Below are 17,654 nucleotides of genomic sequence, written 5' to 3' on the forward strand. Positions count from 1 at the left end.
CATAGATGCTTCTGCATTTGCCAAGCCCCTAAACAGCAATGACCTAACACATCCATTTGTTTAAAATATCCTGACAAAAAGGCTATATTTGTGCTGGGCTGAGATTCCCCCATCAACCCTTTTAAAGAGGCCTCAATATTTTGTCGGTCTCTTAGGGGAGGGAAGTCCAACCTGATCTAGATAGCAGTCAATTAAGGCCTGATCCTGTGAGGTGCTGAACCCCTGCTTTTCCCATCACCACTTTGTTGGAGTCTCTCCACACCTCACAGTATCAGGCTGTATTCACTCACCTGTGCATCTGCAAGCCTGGAAATGTCTGGCTTCAGGTAGAACATGATTCCCTCAGCAGCACCAGGCAGGGTGACCCCTCGAATCAGCAAGACAAAAAGCATCAAGTAGGGAAATGTGGCAGTGAAGTAAACAACCTGGAAGCAGAGAGAAGGATAAAAAGGGGATGTTGTCACCCTATAGATTATACATCCAAAGCAAATCCCCTAACTCTATTATTAACAACACCTGAGTCTTTAAATCCCCAAAGCCTCTGCTTTCACTGAATTCTAATTAAAGGTCATGAAAATATTTCTATTCATGGCCAAGATTTCCAAAAGTGAGCAGTGAATTTGAGGGGGACAAGGCAGCAATTTGAGACACCCGGCAGAGGTCTGATTTCCCAAGAGTGATTGTTCACCACACTGAAAAATTCAGACTCTTTAAGGCATCTCAACTTGAATCTGAGAGCCCCCCAAATCTTGACGTATTTTTGAAAGCCTTGACCACAGTTTTGTAAAGCCCTCCTATCCTCTCTTTTGTGTGGGAAATGAAAGGCATTGGTTTAGGGAACGGTTTGAGCAGAATGAATCATTCGTCAAGCCCATTTTTCTGCTTCTGGAATTGAATATCAGTGAGCAAGCTGCAATTTCCCTAAAGGTATTCATTATTCAGATTCACTCAAATAATATACTTTTGAATTTTTGTTCACACTATGGATCGATCGCAAATATTCAAACATCAAACTGTGTTATTTAACTGTGATTTGTCAAATAAGTCAGATGGTACTGTTTCTGTTCCCTGATTGGAGGAGCACACAAGCACTGCTGGCACTGAAATTTGTCTCTGAAATTCACTTTTTGTGAACATTTATGCTAGTAAACCAGATTTATTTGAAGTATGAGGAAAGTAAACACAAAAGTAACACAAATGTGGCTAAAGTGAACTGGTTTTAAAAAACTACTCATTCAGACTTTTCATATGAATTATTCTCCCAGCTCTAGGATCTGGTACCGGGCCTTTAAGTATTGACTATTAAAAAATAACTTTCAGTCAAGAGTTGACTTCCTGTTGACTACAAACGTCTGTAGATGATCTCTGAAAATAATCTTATACCACTGCAAATATTAAACCAAGGTATGTACTTCTTAAGAGATTCTGTGATCTCTCTACTGCTTGTTCATAATATGTCAAAGCACAACTTTTTCAGGTGGTAAGAAACACAGCAGAACAGTTAAATGACTTGATAGCATCCCATCAGATTAGTAGATTTTAAGGCAGAGAGGACCATTATGCGTAGCACCGGCCATACAATTTCACACAGCAATTTCTGCAGTAAGCCCATAACATCTGACTGAGCTAGAACATTTATTGTAGAAAAACATCTAGCCTTGATTTAAAGATTTGGAATAATGGAGAATCCACCACATTCCTAGGTAAATTGCTCCAATGGTTAATTAGTCTCACTGTTAAACATTTGCACCTTATTTCTAGTCTAAATTGGTCAAACTTCAGCGGCCAACCGTAGGCTCTTGTTATGACTTTGCTAGATTAAGGAGCCATCTACTGTCAGAAATATTCTGCCCATGTAAATACATTCTCTTTGTTAAGATAAATAGATTGAGCTTTTTTTAGTCTCTCACAGTAGATATGGTTGGAAAAAATTTGATCAAACTATTTTTGCCCATCAAAATATGTGGATTTGTGAAAAACCAAAACTTTTCATGAAACAGGGTCGGTTTCCACAAATCGGTACTCAATGTTTTGTATATAAAGTTTCAAAATTGCCAACATGACAAATTCTGGCTTACCAGTTCAAAATAATTTTTAGGTTTAGAAAACTAAACTAATGGAAGTAAAAAAAAAATTGAAAACTTGTAATAGAAATGAAACATTGCAAAATTATTGAAACTAGATGTTTCAATTGACCCAAATTGATTTTTTTTTTTTTTTTTTATTTTCAGTTTGTGAAATTTTTTAATATTTTGACCTTTTGTCCTGATTCAGGATGGGAAACGTTTTTTGAAATCTCAAAAGTTTCCACAGGACAGGAAAACCATTTCCAGGTTGGCTTTAACTGCAAGACAGATTTTCCAGGCATCAGATCATTCTTTTGGCTCTTCTAAATCCTTTCCAATTTTTCAACATCATTTTAAAGTATCTTTTTAAATCCGCATGTTTACACTTCAGTATTTGATTGTTTTCTGAAGTGCAAAGAGAGAAGAGTGGGGAGGAGACATGGATTTTAATTGAGTCCCCTGGGTCTCCACACATATGCAGCAAGCAGGAGAGAGCAACTCAGTACATTTCCATTAAAGGCAAAGAGTCTTGCAGGCTCCACACATTCCCATCTGAGAGTTGAGCCAAGGAGCACAGTGGTAAAAAGGTTGTAAATATGGGAGATGAAGACAGCCCTGTGGACTCAGCAGCTCATTGACGCAGAACTAAAGAGATGTGTCTATTGTGAAGGACGCGTCCCAATACCTGTACCAGGAAAAGGTGAGAGTGATGGGAGCCTCATGGATGGAGAGAGAGCAAATAGTGGGAAACATCTTTTATGGAAGAAGGGGATTGAAGAAACTGGCCACTCACCCCTCAGCGATTGTCACAGGTCCTCTAGAAATGTGCAAGACCAACCCTGAGTAGTATAACCCACCCTCACTGCTGCTCAGGGGGTTATACTTCAGCCCTGCACCACTGAAGCCTGAGTGGCTTCTTTAAGCCTCCCATGTGAAATATGTTATGCTCATCCAATCCAGGAATAGAAACAATACCATGTGACTTATACAATCACAACCAGCCAGCCAAGCTCAAATTTTCAGTATCGAGTGTGGAATGCTCACAGCAGCGCCCTGTTTGTGAGCAATCCATTGAGTTAAAGGGGGAAAAAAAGAGAGACAGAAAACCCCCAAACTGAGCAATTACAAATAATGAGGAAGTGGAAGGTAACCGCGATGAACCCCCTAAGGAGATTATTTCTAGTGGGATATTCACTCAGCTCTGGTGTTTAATTATGATTGGTGATTGGAGATTTGACACTAAAACAGGCTAATGTTGCAAAGGCCACCAGACCACGTGGGGACTGTGCATCAGCAACTGGATGATTGTGTGTTGCGAATGGTGAAGCAGCGTCTTTCACAAGGTTTCCCCATTACAGTGGACCATGCTGGGCTAGGACCTCACCATTTCTTCTAAGATCTTTCCCTTGTCTCCCCTCTGATTGACTGACTTTCTTTGCTCTTCTCATAATGGACTAAATTTAGACCCAGCGTAAGCAGCTGTGACCTCAATGCAGTTGCACCCACCCATGCCAATCCGAGTATGGCCCTATGTCTTGTGTGTTCCCTGCCTCCTTTCTTCTTCTTCTCTGTATCATGGAGAAGGCTAAAAAGGGGGGGAAAGAGATATAATGGCAGCTAGGAGGAGGTTTAGGGACTAAGGGGACAGACTTTTCTCTTACTTTGCCTGTGGACTTGACTCCTTTCCAGATGCAGAAGTAGCAGATGACCCAGGCGAGCAGGAGGCAGAGAGCCAGCTCCCAGCGCACAGTGCCCAGATTGTGAATACCGTCTGTGAGCCCCAGGGCTCGCTTCCTGCCAGTGCAGGAGGCGAGAGAAAGGTTAACATCCCAGACTTGACTCTTCCAGCAGCCCCCCGCCCAGAGTTTTCATACACATCCCATAGCGCAGCTGCCCAATCTGCCCCATCACTCCTCCTTCCAGTCACCCTAGCCCTGACAGCAATACTGTATTCTTGGTCACCACAATGCCTTAGGTGTCTCTGGGATCCCCTCGCAGCCTGGCCCTGCAGTTCCACCTCACCCTTTAGTCAGCCTGGGCTCTCCAACTCTCCTAAAGCCCTCAATAGCCCCACTGCAGCCCCCAACCATTCACAGCACAGTCACTCCCGATCTCACATCACTGCCATCCCTTTGGCTGCCTCACAGGCCACACTCAATCAGCAGCCTCCCCTACAGCCCCCCGGTATCATCAATGGCACCTAATCACCTGCTGGCTACTTTGTTTCCTCCAAACACCACATGTTCTATGGCTCTCTCCAGGAACCCTTATGGTTATGGCCCTCATTCATCCCTACAGGTTCCCCTCAGCACCCAGACTCCCTAAGGCTATGTCTACACGATGAGCGGGGGAGCGGGGTGATTCCCACTTCACCCAGCCATACTCGCCCTCACACTCACCTGAGTTAGCACACTGACAATAGCAGTGTAGTCGTGGTAGCATGGGCAGGGGTGGCTTGTGCTAGGAGCCCCCACTACGTACCCATGGAGTTCAGGAGGTTTGTACTCAGGGCAGCTAGCACAGTGCTGTCTCTGCCCATGCTACCATGGCTACACTACTATTTCTACTCTTTTACACACACTAGCTCAGATGAGAGCTGGCATCAGTATATCTACAAGAGCTGGGACCACCCCCCCCCCCCGTTCATAGTGTAGACATAGCATAACGGGGACCATGTGAGAACTGACCACCATGTCCAGACAGTTCCCCTGCAGCCTCTCACTACCCTAATAGCTATGACAACTCTATGTCCTCCCGGCCAAACCCCCTCCCCTCCCCAGAACTCTGCCAGCTACAGGGGAGCCCCTAATGTTGTACTGAAATCACAATGGTTTTTGTAGCTATTGGTGGATGTGCCCAGGGCACAGGAGCCTGACACTGAAGTCCCAACTCTTCCTCTGGCTCATCCTGTGGCATTCGACAAGTCACTTCACCAATGGGGAAGCTGAGACACAGCAAAGAAAAACCCGCAGCTGGCCCGTGCCAGCTGAGTCAGCCTCACCGGGGGGGGGGGGGAAGGGAAGGGGAGGAAGGGCTGCGGGGCTGTTTCACTGCAATGTAGATTCCTGAGCTCGGGCTGGAGCCCAGAATCAGGGACCCTCCCACCCGGAAGGGTTCTAGAACCCAGGCTCCAGCCCAAGCCTGGACGTCTACACAGCAATGAAACAGCCCCGCAAGCCCGAGTCGCCTGGCACAGGCCAGACGTGAGTGTCTAGTTGCTGTGTAGACATACCCAGACAGGCTAAGTGGGATAATGGATACTGATCATCTTTGCAAAGCACTTTGAAAGCGATGGATGAAAACGTGCTATTGTGATTGAGCCCCTGATTCCCACTTGCTTCCCGTGACTTCCCTAGATTGGGTGGGGGGCACGGTTGTGAGTGCGAGTCCTTAGAATTACAACTCCCATACTGTTCACACACCCCTGAGGGCCAGTGCTGGATGATTCCCTACAGTGTATTCTGCAGCATTTCTCCTTTCAGGACTCCTCTCGGGTGCTACGTCTGTTTGCCCTCTGGGTGTTTTCACGGGGTGCATTAGGTACCCAGCAGTAAAGAATCACAGAAAAAGTTGCTTTCCTCTAACACTGAACAAGGAACTCAATTAGAATAAGGGGAAAAGCTACATTGTCTCTTCCTGCTTCACCGCAGAGCATCTTTGCAGAATCTCTTCCAGCCCCCTCCCACCTGGCCTCCTGCTCTAGATAGATCATCATACTTGGTGTGCGTACATGCGTGCCCGCTGGGTGTCTGTCAGGGCGGCCCTGCCAACAAGTGTTCAGGCCCTGTGTATCCGCAACCTGCGGGTGCTGAGTGCATCTGCCATGTCAGAAAGAATGTGTCCGTGTGCGTATGTGCATGTGTTCTCGGTAAGGGTCAATGTCTGACCTTTGGGGCTGTGTGGTGCATGGGGTGAGACAGCGTGTGTCTTGGGAGTGCCCACGTGCCCCATGGATTTCTGTCAGTCAGTGTGCCCAGTCAATATGCAAGTTTGCATGTGCAGTGAGTGTGCTCATGTGCCCCATGATGTGCAATGTGCCATAGGTCTGGGCTCCGAGATGTGGCACTTGCACATCTTTTTTGGCCTTACAGAGACTCCATTTGGAGTATTCACACTGCTGTGACCGCTTGAGGAGAGAAGAGTGTGAAACCGGGGTACGTACTCCCAGAACTCAGTAACTGGGGAGGTGGCATTAGCAGGCGCTGTCCAGTTCTCCACGTTAGAGTGATTCAGAAAGTCCACGCAGCGATCTACAAAGGAGGAAGCAAGTCGGTGAGCCTGGAGAATTCTCATGTTTCTCAGCCTTTGTGCTCCCTCCCGCCTCCTCCCTGTTCACTGCAGCTGCACACAAACACTTCACGCTGCCCTGTAAAACTTCACTCTCCCCCCACCCCTGCCAGAATCCTTGTCCAGGAACAGCCAGAGGGATGAGGGAAGTGGAAGCTCCTTACTGAATAGAACCCAGATGGCTGTGGAATGCAGGGTACTGTGGGGCAGCAACTATGGTTACCCAGGCTGGGAAGTTACTTAATGTTAAGAGATAGCTCAGAGAGGCATTTCCCTGGCTTTCCCCACAAATAAAGCTCTGCTTCTGGAGCTGTGAGAGTCGGATTCCCCCTTTGGGGAAGGCAGTGACCCCTGTCAGGGGTATGGCCAGGGAAGGACTGTGAGTCGACTGAACATGGAGAGGGGAACTTTCATAGATCCGCAGATTCCACGGCCAGAAGGGACCACTGCGACCAGCCAGTCTGGCTTCCTGGATGACACAGGCCATAGACCTTCCCCAAAATAATCCCCAGAGCAAATCTTTCAGAAAAACATCCAACCTTGATTTGAGACTATAAGAGTTTTGTCAGGAAAGCTTATTTTACTCAGGGAACGAGGAGGGGTGGGGGTGAGCTGGAATAAGCAATACTGGAAAAAGCACAATTTTGCCAGTATAAGCTGCAACCACATGAGACGTGCTTTGCCTGTACAGTACACTGGTGCAGCTATCCCGACAGTGCACTCCTAGCAGAGACCTGGCCTGAGTGAGCCAAAGACTGACTGAACAAACAGTTCTCTGCTGTGATGGAGACTGGCCCAGATGCTTGAGGGTCTGAGGTGCAGTGAGTGGGTTGTGCTGTACCCTGTCACACTAGATAAGGGCAGTGCCAGCTCCAGTGAAAAGCTCCTTCCATGGCTTAGAGTGGGGTGATGACTCCAGACTAAAGCTGGTCTGAAAATGGGCTTTTTTTGCTGCTGAAAATTTTCAATTTCCCGTGAAAAATCGAAAACCAAAACATTTTGATTTGGAAATGCTGCCATAGAGTTGTAGTTTGGATGCCGCATGCTCCTGCTATGAGCTGAGTTCCCTGGTCAGACTACCTAACCCATGATGCACCATGGTCTCTCCTCATGGTGTCAGGAGGCTGTTGCATCCTGGCCATGGTGCATCATGGGAGAAGTAGTCTAGCTGAGGAGCCCAGGCCATAAAGAAGAATGGGCACCATGAGCAGGGCTGGATTTCCCATTGGGCACAGTAGGCACGTGACTAGGGGCACCTAAAAATTCAATTTTTGCCAGGTCCCAGTACGAGTGGGGCCAGAGTCGGCTGAGTGAGAGACAGCCCCATGCAGCTCTGCTGGATCGCTCCTCGCTCAGCCCAGCAGACACAGTCACCTCCCAGTGGGGCTGGTGAGTGGAGTCGGGGTGCAGAGCAGGTCTCTGGGGGGTTGTGGAGAGGCTCTGGGTAGTGGGAGGGATTGTGGAGGGGCACTGGGCAGTGGGGGGTGCGGGAGGTATGCGTGGAGGGATGCCTAAAAGTTAAAAATGGCAGTACCCCCACTGCCCGCAATGGTTAGGAGCTCCGAGCCACTGTGAGGGTACCCCACAGTTCCCGTCTGCTGCCAGGCAGCGGAGACCCCTGGTGCTCCCCGCCAGAGGCGGATAAGGGGTTTGTGGGGCTCTGGGCCAGAGCAAGTGGGGGACACTCCCCACCCCTTACACCTGCAGTCCCTCCCAGCCCTGCTGGGGAAATGGGGTCAGAGCACGGGGGTTTGCCCCGCCTCCCCCCCCCACCCCACTACTCCTGCTGGGGAGAGGGGTCAGGGTGCAGGGGGCTTCTCTCGCTCCCCATCAAGAGCTCCGGGTGGGTGGGAGGAGTGGGGCAAGCCCCCGCACCCTGAGCCCGCACCCAAGCAGGAGTGCCGGGGTGGACAGCAGAACAGGTCAGGGCACCAGAGCACCCATTTTTCCAGGGGCCCCTAGTTGACCAGGACCCCTGGGCATGGGCCCCGTTGGCCCAGTGACTAATCTGCCACAGTTCCCAACTGCCCGGATCTCCGAGCTGCCACATACGGTGGGGGGACCCTGCTGCTCCTGGCTGCCGTGGGGGGGGGGAAGCCCCCGCTGCTCACAGCCTCCGTAGGCAGTGGGGGCCCAGGAGCGCCAAGTCATGGGTGGCAGGAGACTCTGGAGCTCCGAGCCCCTGTGCGGGGGGGGGGGGGCTCAGAGCCAGGGGGCCCCACAGCTGCCCAGACACCAGGGAAGGTGTGCGGACCCTGCCTAGGGGCATGCAAGGTGTAAATCCAGCCCTGCACATGAGGAAACCAAACAACACCCATTTGGCCCACAACTGCATTTTGAAATCAAAATATTTTAGTTTTCAGCTGAATATTTCAATGAAAATTCAAAATTTTCCACATAAAGCAAACAGTGCAAAGAAAAATGTGTTTAATCAAATACCCAATTTTCTGTCAAAAAGCAGTTTTGATGGAAAGTTTTCAAACCCAGATCCTCTTTCCAGAAGCAGACTAGCTGAAGTTGTACCTGAGTTCCAAGGATTATTACAGGTGGCCCAGGGAAGCACAGCAGTAAAGGAGCTGAACAGGTAGAAGATAGCCCAAGATAGGATGACGATGTAGTAGATATTCAGATAGGATTCGATGACTTGTGAGGCGTATCCAATTCCTAAGAGGGAAAGTGACAGGAGTTACAAAATGGCCCCAGGCTAGCCCCAAATATATCAGACTTTAGCTTCAAATAGTGCCATAGGCCGTCCCACAGGAGTTGCGGGCAGGGCAGATTAATGAGCAATTTGGTTCACCAAAGAATCCTGTAAGACTCAGGTTGAGGGTGGGAGATCCAGATGTGGTTCATCATGGTGGAGAAATCAGAAATAAAAAGGGTTTTCACTGCTAATTACATCCCACACCCAAAGAATGGGGCCAGAGCAAAAGCATAGGGTCAGGAAGGTGGTGGAATCTCCATCGTTATTGGTTATTAAAGCCCAGCTTGACAAAGCCCTGGCTGGGATGATTTAGTTGTGGTTGGTCCTGCTTTGAGCAGGGGGTTGGACTAGATGACCTCCCGAGGTCTCTTCCAACCCTAATCTTCTATGATTCTAGGAGGTAGCTTCTAATCCTGGCTCTGCCAATATTAGCAAATGCCACTCTGAGCAAATCACTTAATCGTTCTGTGCCTCAGTTTCCCCCTCTGTAAAATGGAGATCATAAAACTTCAGGTATCAGGGGGTAGCCGTGTTAGTCTGTATGTACAAAAACAACAAGGAGTCTGGTGGCACCTTAACAACTAACAGATTTATTTGGGCATAAGCTTTCGTGGGTAAAAACCTCACTTCTTCGGATGCATTTTTACCCATGAAAGCTTATGCCCAAATAAATCTGTTAGTCTTTAAGGTGCCACCAGACTCCTTGTTGTTTTTATAAAACTTCAGGATAGTTCTGAGATTAATTCTCTGCGGTTTTAAAGTAGAGCTGTCCAGAAAACAAGAATTCCATTTCACAAAAAAAGTCCAGGTTTTATCATTTCTTTTTGTTCTGCTTCAGAACAAGAACTAGACCTTTTGAAATTTTTCACACAAAAACCCATGAGACGCAGAAATTCCATCGTGGACCCAAGAAACCCATTCATTGACTCACCTTCAAAGAGAGGGCAGATCTTCCTCCAGGCGGTGACCCCTCCCTGGCTGGTGTACTGTCCTAACGCTGTCTCCAGGAAGAACATTGGGATCCCACAGGTGAAGAGGAAGATGAGGTAGGGGATAAAGAAGGCACCTGCAGAGAGAGAGAGAGAGAAGCAGCAAATGGAAGAATCTTTACTACTCGACATTATCATCATCACCCATTACCAGGTACACTAACAAGCGAGATGTACCATCAAGGCTCAGGTAAACACCCTTGAATGTAAATGTCTAACTGAACTAAATGGACCTGGTGGGCCTGCAAAACTGTGCAGATCTTGCAAGAGAACAGCCTCTCAGCTTTCTTCTTCTTGTCCTGGAAATACCACAAGCACCCCCGTCCTCGTGCTATTTCAGCACTTCTGCGTCTGGTCCTGGCCAGAACCTGGAAGAGCAGAATGGCAAGAAGACAAAAAAAGCCACAGAAAATAAACGTTGACTACCACTTTTCCAGCCCTTAAAACCGGTTTGAGCAAAGGTTTGGGACGATAAAAGGAAATCTTATTGTATGCAAACTGGGTCCTCCTTACCCAGCAGTCACAGGACAGCTCTCTCCAGTTGATTCTAAACTGCTGCCAGGGTCTTGGTTTAGTCTCCAGCCTTTCCTTCTCCCATCTCCTAATTTGCCTTTCCAAAGAGAGCAGCTGGACTCCACACTTCAGAACCCACCCACCCCAGTCAAATGGCAGACATAAGGCAGGCAAATACCATTCTCCTGGTTGAAACAACAGCCCTCAGGGCCTCATCAGACACAAGGAACAAATGATAAGTGAATATATTCCCATCCTTTGCCCCAGTCCTCTGATAAAAACACAGATGTTTGGAAGAAAGATTTGGGCTCCTTCTCTCAAAAGCAAATCTGGTTCTTCTTAGATCTGTTTCTCCCTTGCCAGAATCAGTCATGCAGACCCACATTCCTTCCCATTATGGATAACTAACAATTGGGTCTAAATAAAGAACATTTCTCCTTGTTCTTATGCCAATAATGTTAAAATAAAGAGCAACATCAAAATGTTCCCTAAACACGGATGTATTATAGTTGCAGGGGACGTAAGGCCAGCAGACCCTTCACATCTAGACAGGATCAGTCCAAGTTCATGAAGTAGGAAACATAGATCCTGTACGTATTCAGCTAAAGGCAGCTACTCCTTTCACAGCCACATAAAAGACCTTCTGTCAGAGTTCTTCTGAGACAACAGTATTATCCAGTACTTGATTAGATGAATCCTTAGAGAGATCCCATACCCTGTTTTCTGATTCTGATCGTCCTAGTGGCTGATCAGTGTAATCAATAATCATTTATAAGAGTGCCACCTTACATTTATAAAGCTTCTTTCCGTTCTGAAGTTCCCAAAGTGCTAGCCAGGATACCAGGGTTAACATCTATTTTTGCAAAAAATGACATGGACGCTTTCATGACTGTACAAGTGGTCAGCCGACCCCCAACACAATTCTGAACCATTGGGTCTCAATGGGAAGGGTGCTTTGTACTAGAACGTGAAAACCACTTTCTGCAGCATCTTGAATTTTCTGTGGTAGTCTCCCAGCCAAGTTTTGCCCAGACCTAATTGTGGTCAGTTTGAGAGACCTAACAAGATCATAGCCTGATATGTTACAGCTACATTAGAAATAATCATTGAGGCAAATAATTTAGTAATTTTTAATGCAACAGAAAGTATGCAAGTAGCCTTTTCAGTGACACTGGTCAGGATAGACACTGCAAGGATTATCAATCCTGATACTCCTGTTTCACCTGGCAGAAGAGACCCAAATGCAAGGTCACTGTGACCTGGCCTTTACTGACTGGGAAGTCAAAGGGGGAGTGGTATATATGACTGTAAACATTATCTCAGGACCTGACCGTGGAATGGGAGCAAAAGGTGTGTTATTTTAGTTTTCCTCAATAAACCAAAGTCCAACCATTTTTATAAACAAACTGGTGATGTTCAATTATCTTCCCCTCCCTCCTCCCACCCCCCCACTCTTTCATTTTACGGTCACTAGAGAATCTCATTTTTAACCATGTAAAAGATCTTACTGCAGTTTTACTGGACTAAGGAATTAAACAAGTCACACAAGAAGCAGCAGTGAAGGGGGATGAACTCTTTCTGTGGGAATGTTTCCCCTGGCCAGGGGTTACCTACTTATCGATCTATTACCGGGGAAGAGGTAGAAGTGTCCTTTCCTTTCTCATCCTCCCAGGCACACCCTCCTGAAGCTCCTCAAATTCATCTTTACCCCTGGGACAAGTGCCTTGCCCTTTGGCTTTGAAAATCCGGTGACCTTACTCAGTTTTAGAATTCTCTGGGGACAACACACCTCTGTTTGGATAAGTGTTTTTTCCTGTCAGGGTTACCAGAAATACCAAAGTACTGTGAAATCATGGGCCAGTCAGGCCTGAAGGGTGGGTTTAGTGGGGACAGGAGCATCACCTGGCTCACAGAACATACAGGATAGGGGGGCAGTTGCCCAAGTGCCCTTGAGGAGGAGCCCAGGCCCTGAAGGAGATAACAGCAACAAAGTGTTTTCCCCTGCCAGAAGATCAGCTGTGATCAGAGAGAGCTTGGGAATAGCTGGGAGGAGGGAGAATGCATGGGGGCTGGGAAGGAAGGGTCCCAGGGACTGTTGGGTGGGGAAACTGACAGGGTGGGTTCCCGGGCGGATGGAGCCCCAAAAGGTTCTGATAATTCAGCTGTATTTTAGATAAGCATCTCACCTGTTGGCTGCCTCTACAAATGGCAAACCTAGAGGTTCATCCATTATTAAAACGGGGAGCCTACTGAAAGCTGGATTGCTCCTCTCCATCTGGCAGAGCTACTCTGAGCATCCACCTGTGGAGTGAGATTTGTCTCCCACAGCTCAGCTTATCTCGCTGTGAGATTGCTTCACTGGAGGTACGGGGGGTGGGCGTGCTCTCTATGTATGGGCGTGTATATATGAATGGATGAAAGTGTCTGCTCTGGTGCTCATATTCCTGGGCCAACATCTCACATAAACTGGGCTTTTATGGACTTACCACCTCCATTTTTGTAACAGAGATAAGGGAATCTCCAGACATTGCCCAGGCCGATGATCTTCCCAGCCATGGAGAGCATAAACTCCATTTTATTATTCCACTGGCCTCTTGGCTCCATTTCTGGCTTCTCCTTTTCGAGCAGCACCATGCCCCCATGGGGCTCAGCCTCCACAGATGCTTTACTCTCCAAGGCCCAACAGAGCAGGGGAAACTGGGAGGGAAAACAGAACACAGACTGTAAGAAGCTGTTACAGGACACACAGGTGAAATGAGCCTGGAAGGGACTCAGCCACCCAATTGGACACATTTGTATTGTTGTGACAGAAGCCTCAGCTCAGGGCAGTTCCCAGCGTAGTCCAGGGAAACTCCATCTGAGAACTAGCTGCACCATGGAAGGGCTGTTCCTTAAAAGTTGGAACTAAATTGATTCGTCAGCTGAAATGGAATCCTGGCCCCACCTTCATCTCCACCTCCCTTTGACTAGACCTACCTCATCCCCATCCTCTTATTCCCAATAGCGTCCCTGTCGCTGATGACAAAACCTTTTTTAAACGTCAGGGCCGCCCAGAGGGGGGGGCAAGTGGGGCAATTTGCCCCAGGCCCCGGACCCCACAGGGGCCCCCATGAGAATATAGTATTCTATGGTATTGCAACTTTTTTTTACAGAAGGGGCCCCCAAAATTGCTTTGCCCCTGGCCCCCTGAATCCTCTGGGCGGCCCTGTTAAATGTCCGGATATAATTTTATGACCAATAATTCCAGGAAAGGGAAAAGCAATCAAAGTAAATGCTGTGGGGAGATACATTGATCAAAACATCCATGGGGATCAGGAAGAATTCCCGCAGAGTGTGCAATATTGTACAATTGACCAGGTGAATTACAGGGTGTTTGCCTTCCTCTCAAGTAACATACCTGATACTGGCCACTGTCAGAGGCAGGATAGTGAATTTGATGGATCAAGTGTCTAAACAAGTATGGAAAATCCTATTGTCCTATTTCCAGACATTGCCAGGAGTCCTGAATTACTATTTTTGACCCACTAGCCAACACAGCTTATTACATCATAGCATGTCATGGAAGCAGAATGTAAACACACTCCATTGACCTAAGTCTCCCTCAATAACAAGAGAAAAAAAACAGTTACCTACCTTTCATAACTGTTGTTCTTCGAGATGTGTTGCTCATGTCCATCTCATTCTAGGTGTGCATGTTCCCATGTGCGCGGCCGTCAGAGATTTTTGCCTTAGCGGTACCTGTAGAGCTGGCTGTGGCGCCCTCTGGAGTGCCGCGCTCATGCCGCTATATATCAGGCACCGCTGACCCTATGCCCTCTCAGTTCTTTCTTGCCAACAACTCTGACAGAGGGGTAGGAGGGTGAGAAATGGAATGTACATGGGATGTTAGATGGGGCGGGATCTGAGTTACTACAGAGAATTCTTTCCTGGGTGCTGGCTGGTGAGTCTTGCCCACATGCTCAGGGTTTAGCTGATCACCATATTTGGGGTCAGGAAGGAATTTTCCTCCAGGGCAGATTGGCAGAGGCCCTGGGGGTTTTTCGCCTTTCTCTGCAGCGTGGGGCACGGGTCACTTGCTGGAGGATTCTCTGCACTTTGAGGTCTTTAAACCACGATTTGAGGACTTCAGTAACTCAAACATAGATTAGGGGGTTGTTACAGGAGTGGGTGGGTGAGATTCTGTGGCCTGCGTTGTGCAGGAGGTCAGACTAGATGATCATAATGGTCCCTTCTGACCTTAAAGTCTATGATTCTAACACATCTCGAAGAACAACAGTTACGAAAGGTAGGTAACCGTTTTTTCTTCTTCGAGTGCTTGTTCATGTCAATTCCATTCTAGGTGACTCACAAGCAGAATGAACGGAGGTGGGCTCAGAGTTTAGAGTCTCACAGCTTGCAGCACTGCTTTGCCAAAGCCAGTGTCATCTCGCGCCGGCTGGATCAACACATAATGTGACGCGAACATGTGGACAGACGACCAGGTCTCTTGGATCTCTTGGATCGGCACATGCTCCAGGAAGGCAGTTTATGACGTCTGCACCCTAGTCAAATGAGCCATCACGATCACTGGCGGGAGCACCCTTGCCAGCTCGTAGCAATAGCGGATGCAGGCCGTGATCCAAGATGAGATTTTCTGGGCTGACACTGGGCAACCTTTCATCCTGTCAGCGACAGCAACAAACAACTGTGTTGACTTACAGAACGGCCTTGATCTATCAATGTAGAAGCCCAGCGCCCTTCTGATGTCCAAGGTATGCAGCCTGCTCTCCTCATCCTTTGCATGAGGCTTTGGACAAAGAACTGGTAAGTAAATGTCATGACCAGTGTGGAACTGGGAGACAACCTTGGACAGAAAGGCCAGGTGTTAACGCAGCTGGACCTTGTCCTTGTAGAAGACCATCCAGGTATAGGGCACCAACTCCATGGGTGCTCCAGCCCCGGAGGTGCTCCAGCCCCGGAGCACCCACGGGGAAAAATTGGTGGGTGCTCTGCACCCACCGACAGCTCCCCGCCCTGCCCCAGCTCACCTCCACCTCCGCTCTGCCTCCTCCCCTGAGCGCGCCGCTTCTCCCCCTAGCTCCAGCACTTGCCGCCGCAAAACAGCTGTGTCATGGCGGCAAGTGCTGGGAGGGAGGGGGGAGGAGGGGAAACGCAGCGCACTCGGGGAAGAGGCGGGGCCGGGGTGAGGATTTGGGGAAGAAGTCCAATAGGGGCAGGGAGGGGGCGGACTTAGGGCGGGGACTTTGGGGAAGGGGTTGGAATGGGGGCGGGGCATGGGCGGGCCAGGGGTGGAGTCGGGGCGTGGCCAGGGGGCCCGAGCACCCACCCGCACCGGGAAAAGTTGGCACCTATGCGTCTAGGGTGGCTCCGACGTGAGCATCCTGATCTCGGACACCCTATAGGCCGAAGTTATAGCAACCAAAAAAGAGACCTTCCAGGAGAGAAGCAGGAGGGAGCAGGAAGCCAAGGATTCGAAGTTGGGGGCACATGAGCCTGGACAGCACAAGATTCAGGTCCCAAGGGGGGACCGGGTCTTGTACATGCGGGTAAAGGCGCTACAACCCCTTCAGGAAACTCCCCGATATGGGATGGGTGAAGACTGACCCGCCTCGAAGCAGAGGGTGGAACACCAAAATGGCCACCAGGTGTTCCTTGATCGAAGATAGAGACAGACCCTGGTGCTTAAGGTGCAGTAAATAGTCCAGGATGTCCTACAGCACAGCCTCATCTGCACGAATGTGTTGGTCCGTGGCCCAACACATGAACCGCTTCCACTTTGCCACATATGTGGCCCTGGTGGACGGTTTTCTGCTGCCCAGCAAGACCTGCTGGACACCAGCAGAATACCCCCATTCGTCCGCACTTAACCATGCAGCAGCGAAGCCGTCAAGTGCAGCAACACCAGGTTCAGGTGCAGCAGGTTGCCATAGTTCTGTGACAGGAGATCCGGTCGAAGAGGCAGCTGCAGCCGGGTGGCTGCCGAGAGACTCAGCAGCATGCTGAACCAGTGATGATGAGACCACGCCAGGGCTATGAGAATGATCAATCCTTTGTCTTGCTTTACCTTGAGCAGGACTCTGTGTATTTGCAGCACTGGTGGGAAGGCGTACATGAGCGCTCCCGACCACAGAATCAAGATAACATCCGACAGGGAGCCCTTGTCCCTGCCCAGCAGAGAACAGAACACGTTGCACTTCCTGTTCTGTCTGGACATGAACAGGTCCACCTGGGGAGTCTCCCACCTGCAGAAGATCAGACTGACCACCTGTGGATGAAGTGACCATTCATGGCGAGATGAGAAGGTCCTGCTGAGGCGATCTGCCAGGACGTTCTTGGCTCCGGGCAGGTGGGTGGCTGCCAGATGAATGGCATGTCGCACACAAGTCCCAGAGGCTGAGAGCTTCCTGACAAAGGGCCGAAGACCTGGCTCCGCCCTGCCTGTTGATGTAGTACATCACGGCTGTATTGTCCGTCAGGACCTGCATCACCCTGCCCTTCAGGTGGGGCAAGAATGCCTGACAGGCCAGGCAAACCACTTTGAGCTCCCTCACATTGATATGAAGGGCCAATTCTCTGTGAAGCCAGCGGCGCTGGGTGCTGAGCTCACCCAGCTGGGCTCCCCAGCCCAGGTCTGACGCGTCTGAAACCAAGGTAAGCGACGGAGATGGGGACACAAAGGAAACCCCCTGCAACACCAACTCCCGATCCAGCCACCAGTCCAAGGACGAAGGACGTGGCTCTGCAACATGACCACTCGGTCCAGGGTGTGAGTTCTGGAAATATAGACTGAGGCCAGCCATGCCTGCAGAGGTCGTAGATGAAGATGGGCATGGTGGACCACGTATGTGCACACAGCCATGTGGCCCATCAGTTGCAGGCACATGTAGGCTGTGGTAAGCGAATGGCTTGAGGCGGGTGCATACCCAACGAGCGAAGGGTAGCCCTGGCGTCCTTCAGCCTGTGCAGTCTGGTGTCTGTCTGATCCAAGAACAGACCAACTCCATCAAAGGGGAGGTCCTGGATCGCAGCCTGCATCTCCTGGGAGAGGCCTGCCGTCTGGAGCCAGGAACTACATCACATGACCACCGTCGATGT

At 49.3% G+C, this 17,654-nt stretch overlaps 2 protein-coding genes across 2 annotated transcripts in view; both read right to left on the reverse strand.

Moving 5' to 3' along the window:
* Nucleotides 1–13,193, reverse strand: part of LOC135892020 (sodium- and chloride-dependent betaine transporter-like) — a 44,337-nt gene extending 31,144 nt beyond the window's left edge. Inside the window, exons 1-6 of the mRNA XM_065419695.1 lie at nucleotides 13,046–13,193; nucleotides 9,989–10,123; nucleotides 8,877–9,017; nucleotides 6,229–6,316; nucleotides 3,728–3,860; nucleotides 291–425 (exon numbers count right to left, since the gene is read on the reverse strand). Coding sequence (XP_065275767.1) covers nucleotides 291–425; nucleotides 3,728–3,860; nucleotides 6,229–6,316; nucleotides 8,877–9,017; nucleotides 9,989–10,123; nucleotides 13,046–13,193 — 780 coding nt within the window. The remainder of the gene's footprint in view (nucleotides 1–290; nucleotides 426–3,727; nucleotides 3,861–6,228; nucleotides 6,317–8,876; nucleotides 9,018–9,988; nucleotides 10,124–13,045) is intronic.
* A 3,229-nt stretch (nucleotides 13,194–16,422) lies between these two features.
* LOC135881765 (sodium- and chloride-dependent betaine transporter-like) overlaps nucleotides 16,423–17,654 on the reverse strand; it is a 90,542-nt gene continuing 89,310 nt past the window's right edge. Inside the window, exon 16 of the mRNA XM_065408510.1 lies at nucleotides 16,423–16,913. Coding sequence (XP_065264582.1) covers nucleotides 16,423–16,913 — 491 coding nt within the window. The remainder of the gene's footprint in view (nucleotides 16,914–17,654) is intronic.

This window comes from Emys orbicularis, chromosome 1 (assembly GCF_028017835.1).
Source record: "Emys orbicularis isolate rEmyOrb1 chromosome 1, rEmyOrb1.hap1, whole genome shotgun sequence".
NCBI classification, from domain to species: Eukaryota; Metazoa; Chordata; order Testudines; family Emydidae; genus Emys; species Emys orbicularis.